Below are 21121 nucleotides of genomic sequence, written 5' to 3' on the forward strand. Positions count from 1 at the left end.
ACCAATTTAAACTGTCCTAATTACTAAAAGGGATAATACCACTCTGAGAACACAAAGTACAATCTTTAGAAGCTCACTGTTAATAAGGACATTCTAAAACCAGCAATTTATCTCAAAAAAAAGAAGGTGCCTCACCCAAAAAAAAAAAAATCAAATTCACTAAGGACAGTAAAAGTATTTTTTTTAATGATTTTTATGTCTACCAAATAAAGCAGCTTTAGTAGCTCATGATACATTGTTTTCTTCTCATTCTCATGTTTGCTGAATAAAGCACTGTTGCAAATTTTATGATCTATAATTATAGTCTGTGATTTTCACAGGTAGAAAATACTGTTAAAATTCAGAAAATTTTCTTAAGATGTTCCAATAGTCTACAAAAGAGAAACAAAAACTAAGATTTTGTGATTTTTCCTTTAGAGACTAAATCACTAAACTTTAAAGGTGACCTAAAAATGTACCTCCATCTCATCAGTTTCATCAGCTTTTGCCAAATTTCTCTATGACTCAGGCTACCCGGAACACTCTGTACAGCATTATTGATTATATAATTAAGTTTGACACATCTCCAGAGATACTCTGACACCTCCCTTTTATTGCCTGTTTCTACAATACTGCCAGCATCCCAAAAGTAAAACTTGCTAAAGCAATATTAATAAAATAATTTACTATATCCTGCTATTCTACTCCCAGACACTGACTTTTGCATGTAACAAAGTGTCGACTCTAATTTATACTTTTGTTGATGTCTGGCTTATAAGTACTAGTCTGACTTCCAGGATCAACTGACAACTTCTCTCATAATTAGACCCTAATATTAATGATTTTTATTTACAACAGATTATCAGAAACTACTGTTGCACATAGGAAGTCAAAGTTTTAATTTGTCCCTTCTGCAGGGGAAAATAAAAATCAGCAAGCTCACATGCTAAGGCACCTCTTCTTCAGCTGCTGTTTTATAGTCATACCATGTGTTCACCTGGGGTAATAATGTTCATTTATAGTAATGAGTAGGAAGAAGGGGAAAGACCTGAGCTAGTTACTAAGAGAGTAAAACACATCACACTTTTCGTATATTTTTATTATTAAATTTGGGATCCTGTCAAAAATCAGAATAAATAACATGATGTGTTTTTTTTTTTTTTTGGAGATGGAGTTTCGCTCTTGTAACCCAGGCTGGAGCACAATGGCGCGATCTCGGCTCACCACAACCTCCGCCCCCTGGGTTCAGGCAATTCTCCTGCCTCAGCCTCCTGAGTATCTGGGATTACATGCACGTGCCACCATGCCCAGCTAATTTTTTTGTATTTTTAGTAGAGACGGGGTTTCACCATGTTGACCAAGATGGTCTCGATCTCTTAACCTCGTGATCCACCCGTCTCAGCCTCCCAAAGTGCTGGGATTACAGGCGTGAGCCACCCCGCCTGGCCCACATGATGGTTTTTCTACCTTTCACATCCTTAGCATGATAATAATGAAATTTCTATCAATAATTTACTAAAAACTATTTAAAAGAAACTATTGCTATCTATTTCATAAGCCAAATATTAACTTGAAAACTAAAAATCTATATCACAGTTTCAAAGGCTTTTCAAATTATTTATTTTTATAAGACTGTACCAGATGTTAAAAAGTTCACCTTCACTTTGCATTTTAACAAGCTGCTTTTTCACAGCCAGAACCAAGCTCAACTAAAACAGAAACAACTGAATAGGCTAATTTTACTCTGCAGTGTTAGGCACAATTCAATGTAATTACTAATTTAAAAAGGTAAATGCAAGTTTTTAAGGACTGTCAGGAAGATTAGTTGATTTTACTTACCAACATGGTGCTGTCGTGTTGGAGAAGTCACATTTCTAATACAAGGAGTAAGTTGAGACTCTGTTCTTTCATGAGATGAATCTCGTGATCTGTCACTTGACCTTCGCCTATCTCTTGATCTTTCATGTCCTCCACTAGCACCATGTAGACTCATTTTGGTGTGGTCGACTCCTCCTTTAGCAACACGCGAGGAAGTACTGATAAGTTAGAAAGAACAATTAACCATAAAAGCAGAACATAAGATTGCAAAACATTTTAAAAGAAAAACCCAAGTAACATAAAACTAGTATCTTGAAGTGCATTTAAAAATCAAATGCTACTTTTCAATTCTGAAACCTAATTTACCTCAAACTTGTAGGCTTTAAAAATTCTGAAATAATGTGTCTTTGAAGATCACATAATTGACTCAGTTTTTTATGAACAAGAAAATTAACGCTTAGAAAGGTTAAGTAACATATGAGTTAGTAGAAGTAGTAGTAATAATAGTAGTAGATCACCCAGATATCTTAAATATTACTTAAATTTTCTTTTTATTTCCTTCATTGTGGGGAAAAAAGAGAAGGCAAGAGTTTCTGGAACTCTTAAAAAACTGAGGAATGGGGCAAAGAAATTGGTCTCCCTACCAAACAAAGTAAGTATACATGCTAACTTCTATCACCCAACTTTGAGTTGAGTCGTTTCAAAACACTATGGTATTTTTAAAAGTTTTTCTGAAAAGCATTTCTCAGCCAGGTGCGGTGGGTCACACCTATAATCCCAGTGCTTTGGGAGCACAATGCAGATGAATCGCTGGAGGCCAAGAGTTCGAGACCAGCCTGGCCAACATGGCAAAACCCTGTCTCTACTAAAAATACAAAAATTGGCAGGGCACAGTGGCTCACACTCCTAGCACTTTGGGAGGCATGCAGATCACAAGGTCAGGAGTTCGAGACAACTATCACTATGTTGATAGTGAAACCCTGTCCCTACTAAATATACAAACATAAGCCCAGCGTGGTGGTGGGTGCCTGCAGTCCCAGCTACTTGCAAGGCTGAAGCAAAAGAATCACTTGAATCCAGGAGGCAGAGGCTGCAGTAAGCCGACATTACCCCAATGCACTCCAGCCTAGGTGATAAAGCGAGACTCCATCTTAAAAAAAATAATTATCTGGGTGCAGCGGCACACACCTGTAATCCTAGCTACTCAGAAGGCTGGGGCACAAGAATTATCTGAACCTGGAGACGGAGGTTGCAGTGAGCCAAGATTATGCCACTGCATTCCAGCCTGGGTGACAGAGAGACTGTGTCTCAAAAAAAAAAAAAAAAAATTCGATGAAGAAAAGCATTTCTCTTATAAACCTAACAAACCTACCTACTCTTACCACATAAAGTCACAGAATTTTAAAAAACTTTAAAATATCTTATATATAATAAAGTTCACCAGAAGTGAATAACTCAGAATGTTGATTAAAACAGTCCAGTTTACAGAATATATTAACATAATTATATATTAAGTTACACATACTATATGCACAACGCTATGCTAAATGCCAACAGAAAGAGAAGCTTCCTCAGGAGCTTGTTTTCTAAGTATAGCAGTAATAGATGAACATGCAGAATTTTAAACAATTCAAGAGCTATCCCAACTTCCAAATATTAAACTACTAAAGATTTCCCAAATATATAACTATTAAATGGGTATTAAATAATAAGTGTTTTAGGATCTCCAAGAAAAAAGACATTGCTAAAGAGTAGCCACTTGTGTATCACTAGTGTCCAGATCCTGACAAAGAGATAAAATTTCAGTAATTAGAATACACTTCAAATAAGAAAACTGATAGTAATGAAAATAATCAAGTCAGACCTAAGGCAATTTGGAAATTTACTATGTTAGCATATACTATCGTTCATGGTTTAAAAATTTTAAAGTACTTTTTAGAAACAGAAGAAAATTCATGGCTTTAGAGTGAAATTGTCATCTAATAACTTATTGCTTGGCATTTTGAATGATACTTAATATTTTGGAACCTTAGGCTTCTCATTTGTAAAATGTAAGTTCTATTTATTCTCTAAGGTTAACGGGTAAATTAAATGAAGTACAATACATAAGCTGACCAGCAATGTACCTGACACAACATAATTACTCATGAAATATTAGTTTATTTAGTTATGACAGATGAGGATATTAAAGTTCAAAACTGCAATACTTTCTCAGGGTCACATAGTATTTAGCGGAAATGCCAGTAACACTATAACCGAAGCCTTTTGATTCATTCCAGTGCCCCTTCCATAATATTATACTGCTCTTCTTTTGCAAAACCACGAGTTAAAATTTAATCTTCTTGGTAATTCAGAAAGCAGTTTTATATCTTTCACTGTCTCAGGGTCATCTGTTTGATTATTCGCTTTAATACTTTTTGTTATTTTGGTGGTTTCTTTCATTATAAAAATCAGTTATCACCTTGCTATAATAGACTACAAGGACAGAAGATAAAGCTAACTTTGTATGTAGCCTGAAAGTTACTTCTAGGAAAATAAACCTACAGAGACAAATTCTACTCCCATCTTCATTCTAGTGAAAAATATCAGAGGACAGCTGCATTGGTAGAACATAATCTTTTCTTTCAAACAGAACAAATCAAAAGATCCTACTGCATTTATGTTTAAAAAAATCCTGGGAGAAAAAAAGAAAAGCAAAGCACACTGCCATGTGTGTACCTACGCAACTGTCTTGCATGCTCTGCTCATGTACCCCAAAACCTATAATCCAATAAAAAATTAAAAAAAAAAAAAAATCCTTAGAGTAGGAATACTGGCATTTCTGGTTTGTTTTCTAAAGTTGGGGGAAAAAAGGAATCCACACTAAATAGAACAAAGATCTTATATAGAAAAAATAACTCTTCAAATTATTCTGGCTGCGAAGTTTTCATCATTTTCAACTATAAGAAAGCACATTATCTAAATATGAGTCTAGTAATTTCATGGACAAGGTACAACCACAAGTATGAATAAGACAAATACAAGCTAAATGTTCAGTTTGAGTAAGGGCCAAGCAGACTGAGTAAGTAAAAAAGCATTTTCACCAGACATCTCTGTAGCTGAAAGATTAAATACTGCTAAAATATTGGCTTCATTTCTAAACCACTTAGATTTTAAATGAATTAAAAAGGTGTCATAATACACTTCCATCTTTTAATTCCCCCGTAGACTGAACCTGGAATCAGACCTTCAAAATCAGATGTCATGGAAGATGAATTATGTCCTACTGTATTTAATTCAATACTTTTAGATTAAGAAAACACTCTAAGGGCAAAAACAGTTAATATGTACAAAACAAAATGAGGATGAGCAAGTTAAGAGGGAAAGCTCTGCTTCAGACTGCATTGAAGAGTTTGAGATTCATGAACTAAGGATAGGTAAGGACATGAAGACTAGATTAGCCCTAATATCTATTTCCAGCCAAGATAGAATAACAAGGACTGAGTTTATACCCTGTCTGAAACAACCCAAGAAACCAAACAGAATATATGAAACAACAGTCTCCAAGACATGGCACATCAGGCAATAAAGGAAAGTCATCACTGAAAAATGGAAAGCAAATGAGATATGTCCAACAATTATCCCAAATTACTATCTTGAGAGCATTTGCAGAGTAAACACAGAGAAGGGAAACACAAGCAGAACCCAGTGGACTCTGAGTGAAACATGAATCTGAGACATTGGGATAAGAGGTGGCTAGAGTTCTCAGGGAAGAGTACCAGAGAGTAGAGAGCAACACAGAGAGAAAACCTCAGAAATTTGCAGAGTCCTCCTTGAGTACTGAGCTGGGTAACAGTCACACACATGTGAGGACACTATGAAAAGGTGGGGAAAGAACCAACCCAAAGGGTTAGAGGAAATAGTGTCCAGCATGCATACAGGCCAGGAATAGGTCCTGTTTCCACCAATTCAGACTGGAAAGCCTAATAATTTATAGGGCATTGGGAAGAGAATTAGAAGGCTCTAAAATGGGAAATAATTAAACTGGACTGAGCCCTGCTCCCACTCCCCTAACAAATTTTAATAGCAAGACCAAAAAGGACAGCAAAGCAAAGCTCTGTAGTCCTTATTCTAAGAATAAGAAGTATCAAACACACAAATGAGGTAAAATTCACAATGTATGGCATCCAATCAAAAATTATCAGGCATGCAAGGAAGTGAGAACACATAACCTATGAGGAAAACAACAGCAAGTGAAATCAAACCTGAACTGATACATGTTAGAATTAGAAATAAAAACATTAAAAAGTCACTCTAACCACAGTCCTCCAAAAAGCAATGTAGAAACATAGAGGATAAAAAAGATGCAAATCAAGCTTCCAGAGAGAAAAATGATTACATGTGAGATGAAAAGTAAACTAAATGGCCCTTTGAAATGACTATAGTTAAAAATAATTTATTATATATTTTCAAATGGCTAGAAGAGATAATTTTGAATGTTCTCAACATTTAAAAAAATGATAAATGTTTGAGGTGACAGATATGCTAATCACACTGATTTGCTCATTACATACCATATACATGCATTGAAATATCACTCAATACCTCTAAATATGTATTATTACATGTCAATGAAAAATAATTTTAAAAAAAGAAAAAAACGCTGAATGGAATTAATGGGAGATTACACGTTATAGAAGATTAACAAATCTGAAGACAATGCAATAGGAAATATTCAAAATAAAAAAGACAGAGAAAACAGAAAAATAAACAGCATGAGTGAGCTGCAGGTCAATTTCAAGTAGCCTAATATGGGTACAAATGGAGTCCATGAAGGAAGTGGGAAGGAAAAAAAGGGAAGTAATATCTGAACTATCTCCAAATTTGGCAAATATTACAAACCCACAGATTCAATATGCACAACGAATTCCACACACTTTAAACAAGAACAAACAAACCCTGTCAAGCTAAGTTTGTCATAGCCAGTAAAAACATCTTTCAAAAATAAGAAGGATCTGAATTTATTGATTTGTTGAAAAAATAAGAAAACAGACATATACAGACAAAAATAAAGATAAATGAATTCATCATCAGAAGACATGCATTACGAGAAAAGTTAAAAGGAAGTCCTTCAGGCAAAAAAAAAAAAAGCTAACTCCAGGTGAAAACATGAATTTACACAAAGGAATGAAGACAACTAGAAAAAATAATTGCATGGAAGAATGTAATTTTTTCCTAACTGTTTAAATCTCTATGAAAGATTAAGCAATAATGATAATATATACAGGGTTTATAACATATACATATAACTAGAGCAGAACGAAGTCTGGGCAAAAGAAATGGAAGTATACTTTTGTAAGGTTTTTACACCACACAAGAAACAGTATAACATCACTTGAAGGTATACTGTGATAGGTTAAAGATGTATACTGTTAATACTAAAGCAACCACTAATATAAGAAAACAAAAAATTATAGTTAATATACTAAAAAAGGAAATAAAATATTATTAAAAAGATTCGGTTAATCCAAGAGGGCAAAGGAAAAAAGTGGTTGAGAAGAAGGAAAAAGAACAAACGGGACAAACAGAAAATGAATAACAAGATAAGACTTAACCTTAACCATGTCAATAATCACATTAAAGACACATAGTCTAAGCCATTTAAATGTAAACAGTCTAAACCATAAAAGGTGAAGATTATCAGACTGGATATAAAAGCCAGATCCCCAGCCGGGCAGATCACTTGAGCCCTGGAGTTTGAGACCAGCCTTTGGCAATGGTGCAAAACACCATCTCTACAGAAAATACAAAAATTAGCTGGGTGTGGTGGCGCATGCCTATAGTCACAGCTAGTCAGGAGGCTGAGGTGGGAGGATTGCTTGAGCCTGGGAGGTAAGGCTACAGTGAGCAGAGATTACACCACTGCACTACAGCCTGGGCGACAGAAGGAGACCCTGTCTTAAACTAATAATAAAAATAAAAGCCAGGTCCTACTATATACGATATGGTACAAAGAGGTTCAAAATAAAAGAATGAGGAAAGATACACTACACTAGCAGTAGTTCAAAGAAAGCAAGAGTGGCTATCAGACAAAGCAGAGTTCAGAGCAGAATACCACCAATGTATTTCATAAAGATAAAGGGGTTAATTAAGTGCACATAACAATCCAACTGTTTTTCTGCCTCATAACAGTTTCAAAATACAAGAAGCAAAAACTGACAAAACTATGAGAACTAGACAATACACAATTATCATCAGATATTTCAGCACTTCTCTCATAATATTTAACAGAACAAGAAAATCAGCAGAGATTGATGAGATCTGAATAACACTACCATCTGATTTGACCTCACTGACATTTACAGAACACCTAAAAAGGGCAGAAAACTCATGCTTTTCATGTGCATACAGAACATTTATCCAGACAGATCATATTTTGGGCAATAAAACAAGTATCAATAAACTTAAAACAACTTAATCATACAAAGTATGTTATCTAATTACAGTGGAATTAAAGTAAAATTCAGTAACAGAGAGACATCTAGAAAATTCCCAAATACTTAGAAATTACATAATACTTTTACCTAAATAACTCACAGAGCAATAAAGAAACAAGGAAACTAGAAAATTCTGAACTAAACAAAAGTGGAAAAAACCCCAACAGACCATAATCTGTGGCATGGTATGGCATTATAACAGTACTTAGGGGAAAATTATAGCATTAAATTACTATATTAGAAAAGAATAAAGGTCTAAGAAAAATGACATCAGTCAATAAAATTGTTAAATCTCTAGTCAGACTGCTTGGGACAAAAATCTAGAAGATACAAACTACCAATGTCAGAAATAAGAGAGGCTACAGATACTAAAAGAATAATAAAAGAATATGATAAACAATTTTAAGCCAATAAATTCAACAACTCAGAAAGACAAATTTAAACCTACAAAAAAGCTCACTTAAGAAAAGGTTAAATAGCACTATGTTTACTAAAGAAATTTAATGTGTAGTTTAAAACATTCCCTCCATATAAGAAAACTCTAGGCTCATATGGCTTCACTGATGAATTCTACCAAGCACTTAAGATAAAAAATAATATCATCCCTCCCCAGCTCTTCCAGAAAACTGAAGAGAAGATAGTATTTCCTAACTCATTCTATGAGTCAACATTGCCCAGACACCAACACCAGACCAAAATATTACAATAAAAGAAGACCACAAATCAGAACACAAATATCAATATTCTAAACAAAATTTTAGTAAATTAAATCCAGCAATACATAAAAAGAATAGTAATATCATAGGGTTTATTCTAAAAATGCAAGATTGGATAATAGTCAAAAGTCTATCTAACTCACCATATTAACAACTTAATGAAGAAAAGTAATATCAAACAGAAACGCATTTGACAAAATTGAATACCCATCCCTGATTAAAAGAAAAAAACCCACCCTCAACAATGTAATACGATGAAACTTCATCAACTAGAGAAAGAGTATCTTTGGAAAACCTTTGATTAGCAGCTATGATTACCAACATAGCATAGCTGGTAATCAAAGACCAAATGTTCTCTGTCTAAAATCAGAAATAAGAATGTCCACTGTCACTTTTCTTCAACAATGTACTGAAGATTCTAGCCAATGCAATATGGCAAGAAAAGACATTCAGACTGATAAAGATGTAAAACTGTCTTTATTTGCAGAAAACATGATTATCTATTGTAGGCTCTTGTAAAAAAAGGTTATTAGAACCAATGAGTTAAGCAAGGTTGCAGAATACAAAATCAGTATTTTTAAATCAACTGTATTGCTACATACCAAGAATGTACAAACTGAAATTAAAAATTTTAAAACACTTAACATCAAAACCTGAAATACTTAGGCATAAATATAACAAAAGATGTGAAAGACTCACACGCTGAAAATTATAAAATGTTATTGAAATTAAGACGACCTAAACAAATGGAGAAACCTACCATCTTCACAAGTCAATTTTCTCCCTAAGTTCATCTACTAGACACAACATAATCTCAATGGAAAACCAAGCAGGCTTGCTTGTCAAGAGTGACAAGCTGCTTCCAAAATTCATCTGAATATGCAAAGGACCAAGAACAGCCTAAATAACTTTTTTAAAAGAACAGTTGGAAGACTAACATGATTTGATTTCAAGACTCATTAAAAAGCTGTAGTAATGAGTAAAGTGTGCTACTGACAAAATGACAGGCATATAGATCAATAAACCAGAATAAAGACTCCAGAAAAGAACTCACATACATATATATTGACAACTCATTTTCAACAAGGGCTCAAATACAATTCAGGGGAGAAAGAGTTTTTCATCAAATGGTGCTGGAACAAATGAATATACAACAGGTATTTCACTCTCAGCACTTCTAGAAAAAAAAAAAGAATTCTGATCATATACAAAATGATGTTAACTCAAAATGAATCACAAACCTAAATCTAAAACTTAAAACTACAGAACTTCTAGAAATAAAAAGCACAAGGCCAGGCACGGTGGCTCATGCCTGTAATCCCAGCAATTTGGGAGGCCAAGGTGGGTGGATCTCAAGGTTAGGAGTTCAAAACCAGCCTGACCAACATGGTGAAACCCCGTCTCTATTTCCCCCCTACCAAAAAAAAAAAAAAGAAAAAAGAAATAAAAAGCACAATGCATAAAAGAGTAAACCAACAACTGAACTTTACCAAAATTAAAAACTTTGCTCTTCAAAAAAAAAAGTGTTAAGAGAATGAAAAGAGGCTGGGTATAGTGGCTCAAGCCTGTAATCCCTGCACCTTGGGAGGTTGAGGTGGTAGGACAGCTTGAGTCCAGGAGTTCAAGAACAGCCTGGGCAACATAGTAAGACCATTTCTACAAAAAAAAAAAAAAAAAAAAAAAACCAGCCAGGAGTGATGGCAGGTGGTTCCAGCTATTTGAGAGGCTGAGGTGGGAGTATTGCTCGAGTCCAGAAGTTCGAGGTTGCAGTGAGTCATGGTCATCATGCTACTGCACTCTAGCCTAGGTAACATAGCAAGACGGTGTTTAAAAAAATAAAATATAGAGACTAAAAGACAAGCCTAGAGAAAGTATTTGCAAATCATATATCTGATAGAGGACTGACATGTAAGCTATATAAAGAACTCTCATAAAATAATGAGTAAGAAATTTGAGATATACAAATGAAAAAAAATAAGTACATGAAATGATGGTTAGTTTCACTTGTCATTAAGGAAATGCAAATTAAAATGACACCATTACATCATTACATATCTATTAGAATGGCTAAATAAAAAGACCAACCATATCAAGTGTTGATGAGTATATGTATTTTGAAATGGAATTCTTATACACTTGTGGTAGAAATGAAAAATGGTACCACCATTTTAGAAATTGTCTCGAGGCTGGGTGCAGTGGCTCACACCTGTAATCCCAGCACTTTGGGAGGCCGATGTGGGGGGATCATGAGGTCAGGAGATTGAGACCATCCTGGCTAACACAGTGAAACCCCATCTCTACTAAAAATACAATAGCTGGGCTTGGTGGTGTGCACCTGTAATCCTAGCTATTTGGGAGGCGAAGCAGGAGAATCGCCTGAACCTGGGAGGTGGAGGTTGCAGTGAGCTGAGATTGTGCCACTGCACTCCAGCCTGGGCAACAGAGTGAGGCTCCATCTCAAAACATAAACAAATAAATAAAAAGAAATTGTCTCAGAAAAGTTCGTTTCTTAAGAAATTAAACATACACTAGCCATATGATTCAGCTATTCCAGTCTGTATTTACCCAAAAGAAATGAAGACTTATCCATAAAAAAGATTTGTACACAAACATTCTTAGCTGTATTTGTAACAGCTCAAAACTGGAAACAACCTAAATGTCTATGAACAAGTGAAAGGATAAACAATTTGTGATATATCCATACAATGGAATACTACTCAACAATAAAAAAGAATGAACTACTGACACAAGTTACAACATGAATCAATCTCAAAATAATTACAATATGTGAAAGAAGCCAGAACTCTCCACCACAAAAAATAAATGATATAAAATTCTAGGAAATATAGAATAATGTATAGAACGACAGAAAATACATTGGTGGTTTCACAAAACAGGGGTATAGGAGTTCGAAGAAAAGGGTTACAAAGGGCACCAAAGAAGCTTTTGAGTGTGATGTATATGCTCATTACCCTAATTGTGGTAAGGTTTTATGGTGCACATATATGTCAAAATTTATCAAACTGTATACCAGAATTTACCTCTTGGCCAAAACACAACTGCTTGATAATACCCTACTAGAAAATGACTACTTAGCCATTTCAATTACACTTAAGTAACACAAGTCATACCCTTCTTCTTCTAATGGTCCTTTCTTTTCACACTTTTCTTACAAGAGTATACTAAATTTCTTCTTCTACTACCCTACATAGATTCTTGCATCCCCTTCTTATAACATGGTCCATAGTCTCAAGAAACCAAAAGCATTTCTACAATCAGATTAAAAACACCTACCATCACCAACTGATCATCACTTGAAAACCTCACAACCCAACGTATACTACGCAATAAACTTACTACAAAAACCCAAATCAGAATCCTTAATCATGATCCTCTGAGGTCACAATTTTCTTCAACTAAAAAATGTCAATCACTTTCAAGCACCTCTAGTAAGTTACATAAACCCATCTTCAACACAAAAGAAAATATTTCCATTTTTAAATTTTGCAGCTTTATGACTTACTAATGCTTCTGTTTTCTTTAATATCAACTTTTCACTTAGTTTCAAAATCATGCTTTAAAGCATAGGGTGAATCAACAAGCAGTGAAATTTCTAAAAACTTAAATCTTATTAAAATAGTCACTCTCAGAAGCAAATCTATCACTTCTCAGCCTTTAGGCTAAGATCACATGTAGAAGCAAATCAATTCACATCAAACTTTAGAATATGAATCTGGTATGAACTTCTGCATATGATTTTGTCACCTAATTTGTTTAAAAACTATAATTACAGCAACAGTTTTAAATGGCAGGCAGGTTCCTAAGAACTGAAGGAAAACATAAGGGCCTTGTTCTGTTCAATGAAACAAGAGGAGTTTTCCTACAAGGGGAAAAAGTTTATAATACTAAACTAGTATGTATAGAGTTTTTAAAATCCAATAGTACTGCAAAGTTTATAACAAACCATGCCATGCTTTGAATGGGTAAACTGCAGTATAGCCATACAACAGAATATTATTCAGCAATTTTAAAAAACTATTGATATCTGCAACAAATGCGAATGGACCCAAAAGCATTATGCTAAATGAAAAAAACCCAAACCCAAAAGTTTATATGCTATATGATTCTCTTATATAATGTTCTCAAAATGACAAACTTACAGGGATGTAGAACCAATTCAGGGGTTGCCAGAGGTCAGAGTTGGAGAGAGGGTGTAACTATAAAGGAGGGTAGGCACAAGAGAATTTGTGGTGATAGAACAGTTCTATATCCCGATTGTGGTGGGAGTTACATGAATCTATAAATACAATAAATTATCACAGAACTACATACCAGAAAAAAGAAATAGTGCATGTAAAAACTGAAAAAATATAAGAAAGGTCAATAATTTAGTTATTAGTACTGTACCCATGTCAGTTTCCTGGTTCTAATAATGTACTACACTTTCCTAAGATGTTATCATTGAAGGAGGCTGAGTAGAGTACCTGGGAATTCACAGTATGATTTTTAATGATTTCTTGTAAATCTAAAATTACTTCACAATGAAAAAGCTTAATATATATAATTTTAAAAAGCAATAATATGCAGACCAAAAAACACAAAACTATAAATTCAATAACATAAAAAATGTCTCCATGAAATAACGACATGAATGCTGCACTTTTTTAAATTAGAGAATAAGAAAGAGCTCTGAGAAATTCAAAATAATAGCAGAAATTGCTACAAGGTTACTAGAGGGATTGAAAGAAAATATTGAGAATATCCTTAAAAGAACAAAAATACAAAGACATGGAAAATAAGAAAGCATAAAAAAGACAGAACTAATGAAGGAGGTCAACATTCAACTAATACATGTTCCAGAGAGAACAGAGAAAATAGAGGGGAGAACACTTTCAAAGAAATAATATAAGAAAAATTTCCAGAAGGAGCTGATATATGTAGCACTCAGAAAATTGTTGACAAATACACAAAACTGTAATATAAAAAACTATACATATATCTGTAAAAAACATGTATGTCTCCATAAAAGGGTATGTGTGTGTGTGTGCGCACACATACACGCTTTGTCCAGGTTTCCTGGCTCATAACTCCCTACTGCCCTTGTTATAATGTTGGGAGCATTTTTAGGCCTCAGAAGCAGGCCTCAGAAAACAGAATCTCTTTCTCTGACCTTCACCTGTCTGCCCTCTTTTCATTGCTCCTTTTTTTTCTCCAAGGTAGGCCTTAGAAACTAAAAATAAATTCTACTCTTCCCCTGCCTCTCTGTAATGGAAACGGCCATGAAGACATCCGCTGACCTACTTTGTTTGCTTATAGGCAATAGGCCCCTCATTTCAGAAGGAGTATGCCTCTCTCATACCCTGGAGGAAGAAATGCTGCACAGAAAGGCCAAGAATCTGAACAGACAGGCCTTGCTGGGTTTCCTCACTGAGTTTATTACAATTAGATTACACCTCTTTTGTCCAATCACATTTTCACATGGTTGTCAATCATCCCTAGCCAATGATATCTCCATAAAAGGCCCACAAGGGCAGTTTGCAGAGCTTATGGATAGCTGAACAGGTAGAGGTTCCTGGAGGGTGACATGACCAGAGGGAGCATGGAAGCTCCACACCCCTTCCCCCATATCTCGCCCTATACATCTCTTCATCTGTATCCTTTGTAACATTCTTTAAAATAAACTGGTAAACATGTTTCCCCTGAGTTCTGTGAATTGCTCTAACAAACTAATGGAACTCAAGGAGGGGGATGTAGGGTCTTCAATTTACAGCTAGTTGGTCAGAAGCACAGGTAAAAGAACCTGGGACTTGCAACTAGAACCAGAAGTTGGAGAACAATCTTGTGGAACTCAGTTCTCAACCTGTGGGATCTGATGCTATGTAAAATAGTGTCAGAACTGAATTGAAAGATATCTACCTAGTATCTACTGCAGAAGTGATCACTTGCTTGGTATGTGGGGAAAGCCATCCCACACTTGGTTATAAAAGTCTTCTGTGTTGATGATTCATTTACATAACAGAAAAAACAATTTGAGTTTGTGAGGATTTTTTACCATTGACAATATTCCCATCCATTTGAATTAATCTGACCTCAATAAAGAAGAAATATTTTAAATGCTACTTTTATTCTTGGAGAAAAATCAGCTGATTTTTTACTCTTCTAACAAATACTATATCCTCTGTTCCAGTTTTTTAAACTAAAACTTTTAAATGACTTTATTTTAATACACTTTTGAAGTAACTGATTTGCTTTTTATAAGCATCCCTAATGTGTTAAGTCAGGATTAGGCAAAGTATGGCTCATGGTCCAAATTCTACCCATTGCCTGATTCTGTAAATAAAGTATTATTGGAACACAACAGTGTCTATTCATGATTACTGTTCATGGCTGTTTTAATGCTACAATGACAAAGTTGAGTGGTTAGGACAGAGACTGTAGCCCCCATAGCCGAAAATATTTACTATCCAGCCTTACACAGAACAAGTTTGCTGAGCACTGTATTATGTCAATAACTGTAACACAAAAAAAGCTATCAAACTTCTGAATCTATTTTCAATAGATTTAATAACAATTTCTCTCATTTCCTTTGTTTGGTCAAGTAGCCTTCTATAAACTTTCTGCTATTCTGCTTACTATGTGGCCAGTTTCCCAAGGAACAAAGGCTTAATTATGGAAAAGCGTAAATTCTCAAACATCACCTGTAAGTCTGTTGTTGGATATATTTTCCCATAAAAATATCTTAAATGATACTTAAATCCCAGATTGCTCCCACAAAGACAACTTCAGCAAGAAATACATATAGCCTAAAAATAGTTTTAATACTATTTCTAAATCCTGACATCTTTCTCTCCTTCCTAAAATCCCATTGCCAGATATGTCACCAACTCTAGGGAGGCCATGGCAGCAGCAGCAGCGCCTAAGAACATCTTTTCAAATTTCAACTTAAGTCACATGAAGACCCAGATATTAACATATGGTGATAAATGTTATAAGGAAAAATAGAGAAGGGTAATAAAAAAAAGAGTATTACCATTTTGAATGGTGAAGGTAGAACTCTCTGAGGGAGAAATGTCTAAATAAAGACCTAAAAAAATAAAAAATAGAACTATGAAATACAGAAAGGAATAGTAAATCCAAGTCCCAGAGGCAAGAGTTATCCTTTTTCAAGATGTTCCAGAAGCCCAGGGTTGCTAGAGCATAAAAACAAGAACAACCATGTTAAAAAGGCAGAGCTTTGTAAGGCAAGACTACAAGATTATGATAGGCCTTGAAGGGATATTTAAAGGGTTTTTGCTTTTTTTTGAGTAAAATGGATAGAACTCAAGTGTGAGTTAAATGATTTTATTTATGTTTCAACAGGATCACTCCAGCTGCAAAAATAGACTATGGGAGGATGGGAGAAATGGGGCAAAGGTAAAAACCAAGAGACCATTTCAAAGGTTACTGTAAATAATCAGGTGAGAGCTGAAAGTGACTTGGACCAGTATTATGGCAGAGTTACATGTAAAGAGTGGACTAAACTATATATTTTGAAGAATATGCCTCTGAAATTTACCAATGAAATGTAGGAGGTGAGAAAAAAAGACGAGTTAAGGATGACTCCATGATTTTGGTCTGAGTAACTGCAAGAATGGAAGTTCCATTTACTGAATACAAGTAAAAGTGAGAGGACTAGGTTTAGAAATGTAGGTATGTCTTAGACATGTTAAAAGTGAGATGCTTATTATACATCTGAGTGTACATAAGTCTGTGTATACTTATGAATACATAAATCTAAAGTTCAGGGTAAAAGTCTAGGCTAGAAATACAAATTTGAAAGTTGATAGTCACTGCATACATAATATTCTCAAGCAACTTCCTACCATGAAAAATTTTTTTAAAAACAGCTAGCCACTATTACAAATTGTTCAAATCTAAATTAGTGGTTGGATAGGTTTATTGCGTATCTACCGAGTAGTCTCATTCATTCAACAAATATTACAAATAACTTCACTGTGCCACTTACTGTTCTTGGTACCGTTCAAGATTGAGATGATATTATAATGCATACACAACCAATATTTTTCAAGCAATGCTTTTTTTAATTTACTTATTTATTTATTTTGAGACCGAGTTTTGCTGCTATTACCCAGGCTGGAGTGCAATGGCGCGATCTCGGCTCACCACAACCTCCGCCTCCTGGATTCAGGCAATTCTCCTGCCTCAGCCTCCCGAGTAGCTGGGATTACAGGCGTGCACCACCATGCCCAGCCAATTTTTTGTATTTTTAGCAGAGACGGGGTTTCACCATGTTGACCAGGATGGTCTCAATCTCTTGACCTTGTGATCCACCGCCTTGGCCTCCCAAAGTGCTGGGATTACAGGCTTGAGCCACCGCACCCGGCCCAAGCAATGCTTTTAAAATGTAATTATTTTAAAAAACTTTTGGAGTATAAAAGATATGAAGTACAAATGCAAGACTGTTTTTAATGTATTTATCAAATGATTATTAATATTTTAATAAATTACTTTCACAAGACAGATTTCTCTCTCTCTCCTCTCTTTCTTTTTTGAGACGGAGTCTCACCTGTCGCCAAGGCTGGAGTGCAGTGGCACGGTCTCAGCTTACTGCAACCTCTGCCTCCCAGGCTCAAGCGATTCTTCTGCCTCAGCCTCCTGAGTACAGGCACCTGCCACCACGCCCGGTTAATTTTTTGTATTTTTAGTAGAGAAGGGCTTTCGCCATCTTGGCCAACCTGATCGTGAACTCCTGACCTCGTGATCCATCTGCCTCGGCCTCCCAAAGCACTAGGATTACAGGTGTGAGCTACCTCGCCCAGCCAAAAAACAGATTTCTAAAGAGAAATTACAGCTATCCCACAATCACTCCTTCCAAATGACCTTTTGAAAACAACCTTTTTCTATTAAATTCCCTCCATTATGCCTTTTACTAAAATCCTAAATATTAAAATAAAAATTAAAAATCTAAACTATACTGTTATTAGATTGATGAAATTAAAGACTAAGAGAATTTCTATCAGAGGCCGTTTGATGTTGTAATTCAGTATGTCTAACTATCCTAAGAAATATCCACAGAAACACAGAATCTAAGTTCAGGAAAAACCTTTTAGAAAATCTAGTCCAAACATTTATCTAATTCCTAAATCTCATCTACAAAATCCCCTTGAATTGGCTGACCTACTACTAATGACAGGGAAGGGAAACTTTTTTTTCTTTTAAAAGTTTCATTCTAGGCTTGGAAAGCTCTGAGTTTTGGGCTCTGAGTCTTAGGCTGTTTTTCCTTAACATTAAGACTTAAACCTTTTTACCTAATCCTAGTTCAGAGTTTGAGGCCAGATAATTCTTTGTTGTTAAGAGGATGTTGTTTGCACTGTAAAATGTTTAACAGCAACCCTGGCCTCCATCCATTAGGATGCTAGTACTTTCTCCTGCTCCCCAACCAAAATGTCCCTAGACATTGCCAATGCCCACTAGAGGACATAATCACATGGGCTGAAAACAACTGCCTTAGCTCTACCTGCTGGGACCAAATACCACCACCACTTGGGCATTTAGAACAATACTGAGCACATTAATCCTCAAAACCATCCCCATTTTACAGCTCAGATGATGGAAAATTAGCAGCTAAGAAAAGTGTCTGAAATCATATAGTTATTTAAGTGCTGGGTCTGAGATTTCTGAATACAAAAAATTCAAGGGGTTCAATTTCAGGGTCCATGCTCCTATCTTCAAACAAGTCTGACACAAACCAAGTCTAATTACTTTTCAAAGGAAAAGTCTTAAAATATCTGAAGACAGCTCTTATTATAACATTCCTTAATATCCAACCAGAGCTGTCACAAGATTTCTCTCTTTCTTTTGAGACAGAATCTCATTCTGTTGTTCAGGCTGCAGTGCAGTGATGTAATCTTTGCTCACTGCAACTTCTGCCTCCTGGGTTCAAGCAATTCTTGTGCCTCAGAGAATTGAGGCACAGGAATTGCTTAAACATAGCTGGGATTACAGGCGTGCACCAACATGCCTGGCTAATTTTTATGATTTTAATAGAGACGGAGTTTCGCCATGTTGCCCAAGCTGGTCGCAAACTCCTGGCCTCAAGCAATCCGCATGCCTCAGCCTCTTCAAGTGCTGGGATTACAGGTGTGAGCCATCACACCCGGCCCAAGATATCTCTTAAATTCTTAGTTCCTTAAACCGGTAAGGTATCCAACTTTTTCACATCCTTCCTCCTGAATATACACAGAACTAAAAATAACAATACTTCGGTATTTAACAGTTACTCTACTCTTCTTTTCCATTAATTGAGATTTTTAAAGGGGTAGGGTGAGGAAGAGGATGGGAAGACACATGATACTTTTGCCTTACATCTAGTTTACTGTCAACAACCACCCTCAGGTCTTTTTCATGTGATGCTGTGGAGCCATGCTCCTACCTTAATGTATCCTGGTGGTTTTTAGGCCTTACATATAAACTCCCAAAAAGCTCATCTAAACTTAGTACAACAACCCAGCCTCAAAAATGTTGGATCATTTAGTATATTATTTACTATCCTTCACTCCTCATTGTCACTGATAAATTTGGTAATTTGTTTTCTCCATATAAGCATTAAGTAAGACAAAGCAAAGAACAAAGCCACCTTTCAAGATCAATCAATCTCTGGATGGGGTAAAGTCAGAACTGTGTTAATTAATTATCACAAACAGCTGGTAGCTAACTTATTGTTCCCCCACTTTACACTCAAGGATATCAAATGACTTTACCAAAAGCTAAGCTTAATTCCAAATACATTACAGTGTCGCTAGTCTACTAACTGCATCAGAGAAAAATCTAAGTTGGTCTGACAATCTAATTTTAACAAATCTATTCCTAATCATTTTTAATCTGTTTTTCAAGTCAGTCATAAATGAGTCCTTTCCATTTTTAATTCCAAAATCTCCTACCTATTTCAAAATCAAGCCCAGAATCTCCCATCTTTTAGCAGTTCCTGTATTCTTCTAAAACCTTCAAAGATCACAAATAATACCAGTAATTTTACGGTGTTGAATGCAGTTCCTTTTATAAGATGTTTTAAAATGACCCAGAAACAACTCATTTAATTAGATGCATTCTTTACCTCTATACTCATATTGGCGTTTATGTTCTTCCTATCAATGTTTGTCTTATTTTTATTCTGTTAGAGGTGATGGTGGTTTCCTCTTCCCCTTTGATAAAGGAGCTTCAAGAGCTAAGGATTTTTTCCCCCTCATTGTCATGCATTATTATTATACTTTCCTTGATTATTCTTCTTACATGAAATGTAACATAAGAAACCTTTTCTGGTAGTCTTGGCATTTTTCTGAAGTCTCAGTTCATACAAGTTCTAGTTTTCCTGATTTTTTATTTATTTTTTATATATTATGATGGTTATCTTAGCTATTTGCTTTATTTTAAAAGTAATGTGCATGCCTTTAAAGAGTTCACTGTGTAATCACACTGAAGATCTTTCTCTGTCAAAAAAATAATCAAAATTACATTTGTACTTAACTCCTTTAGGCATTCTTTCTTTTTGGAGATATTTATGCTGTGAAATCATGCTGATCTTTTCTGTGATCAATTATCAGAAAAACTGAGATTCATGAAGTAAATTACAAAATATATATGTATAAAACATTATGTAATCTTTTAAAATTATGCAACAGAAGATTACTTCATGACTAAAGGATGTTCATAATTAAATTTCTCTTTTTTAAGGGATAGGTTACATAACAGTACTACAGTAATGTCTTTTTAAGTGCATATGTGTCATTTTATATTTTTATATATACACAGAAAAAAATAAATTATATGCCAAAATATTTATTTTCCTTTTGATAGTAAAAAAAACATATTTTCATTTTCTTCTACATGTTTTTCTGTGCTTACCAAATTTACCTAATGAATACGTACCATTTTCACAGTAAGACAGCCACTATTATCTTAAAAGAATCAGCAGAACAGGGTAAAGTATTCTATAAAGTATAAGATTAAAAGGTCTAGCTTGAGATTCTGCTTTTATAACTCTATTTAATAAGCTTAGAAATACAATTTTGGATTCAAAACCACAAAAAAAGTCAATATAAGATACCATGAACTGAGCTATATAAATAAGTGATG

The 21121-nt window shown here is 34.9% G+C and overlaps 1 protein-coding gene across 35 annotated transcripts in view; it reads right to left on the bottom strand.

Moving 5' to 3' along the window:
- BTBD10 (BTB domain containing 10) overlaps window positions 1–21121 on the bottom strand; it is a 75653-nt gene that overhangs the window by 29004 nt on the left and 25528 nt on the right. For 11 of the 35 annotated variants that reach the window (XM_035265878.3, XM_035265874.3, XM_009007711.5 and 8 more), the window contains one exon: window positions 1819–2015. In XM_035265878.3, the coding sequence (XP_035121769.1) occupies window positions 1819–1972 (154 nt within the window). In that variant the 5' untranslated portion in view covers window positions 1973–2015. Of the gene's footprint in view, window positions 1–1818; window positions 2016–16019; window positions 16074–21121 lie in introns of all 35 variants that reach the window. The other 24 variants (XM_035265873.3, XM_035265877.3, XM_017977917.4 and 21 more) reach the window with 3 other exon arrangements.

Source organism: Callithrix jacchus, chromosome 10, assembly GCF_049354715.1.
Source record: "Callithrix jacchus isolate 240 chromosome 10, calJac240_pri, whole genome shotgun sequence".
Classification (NCBI taxonomy): Eukaryota; Metazoa; Chordata; class Mammalia; order Primates; family Cebidae; genus Callithrix; species Callithrix jacchus.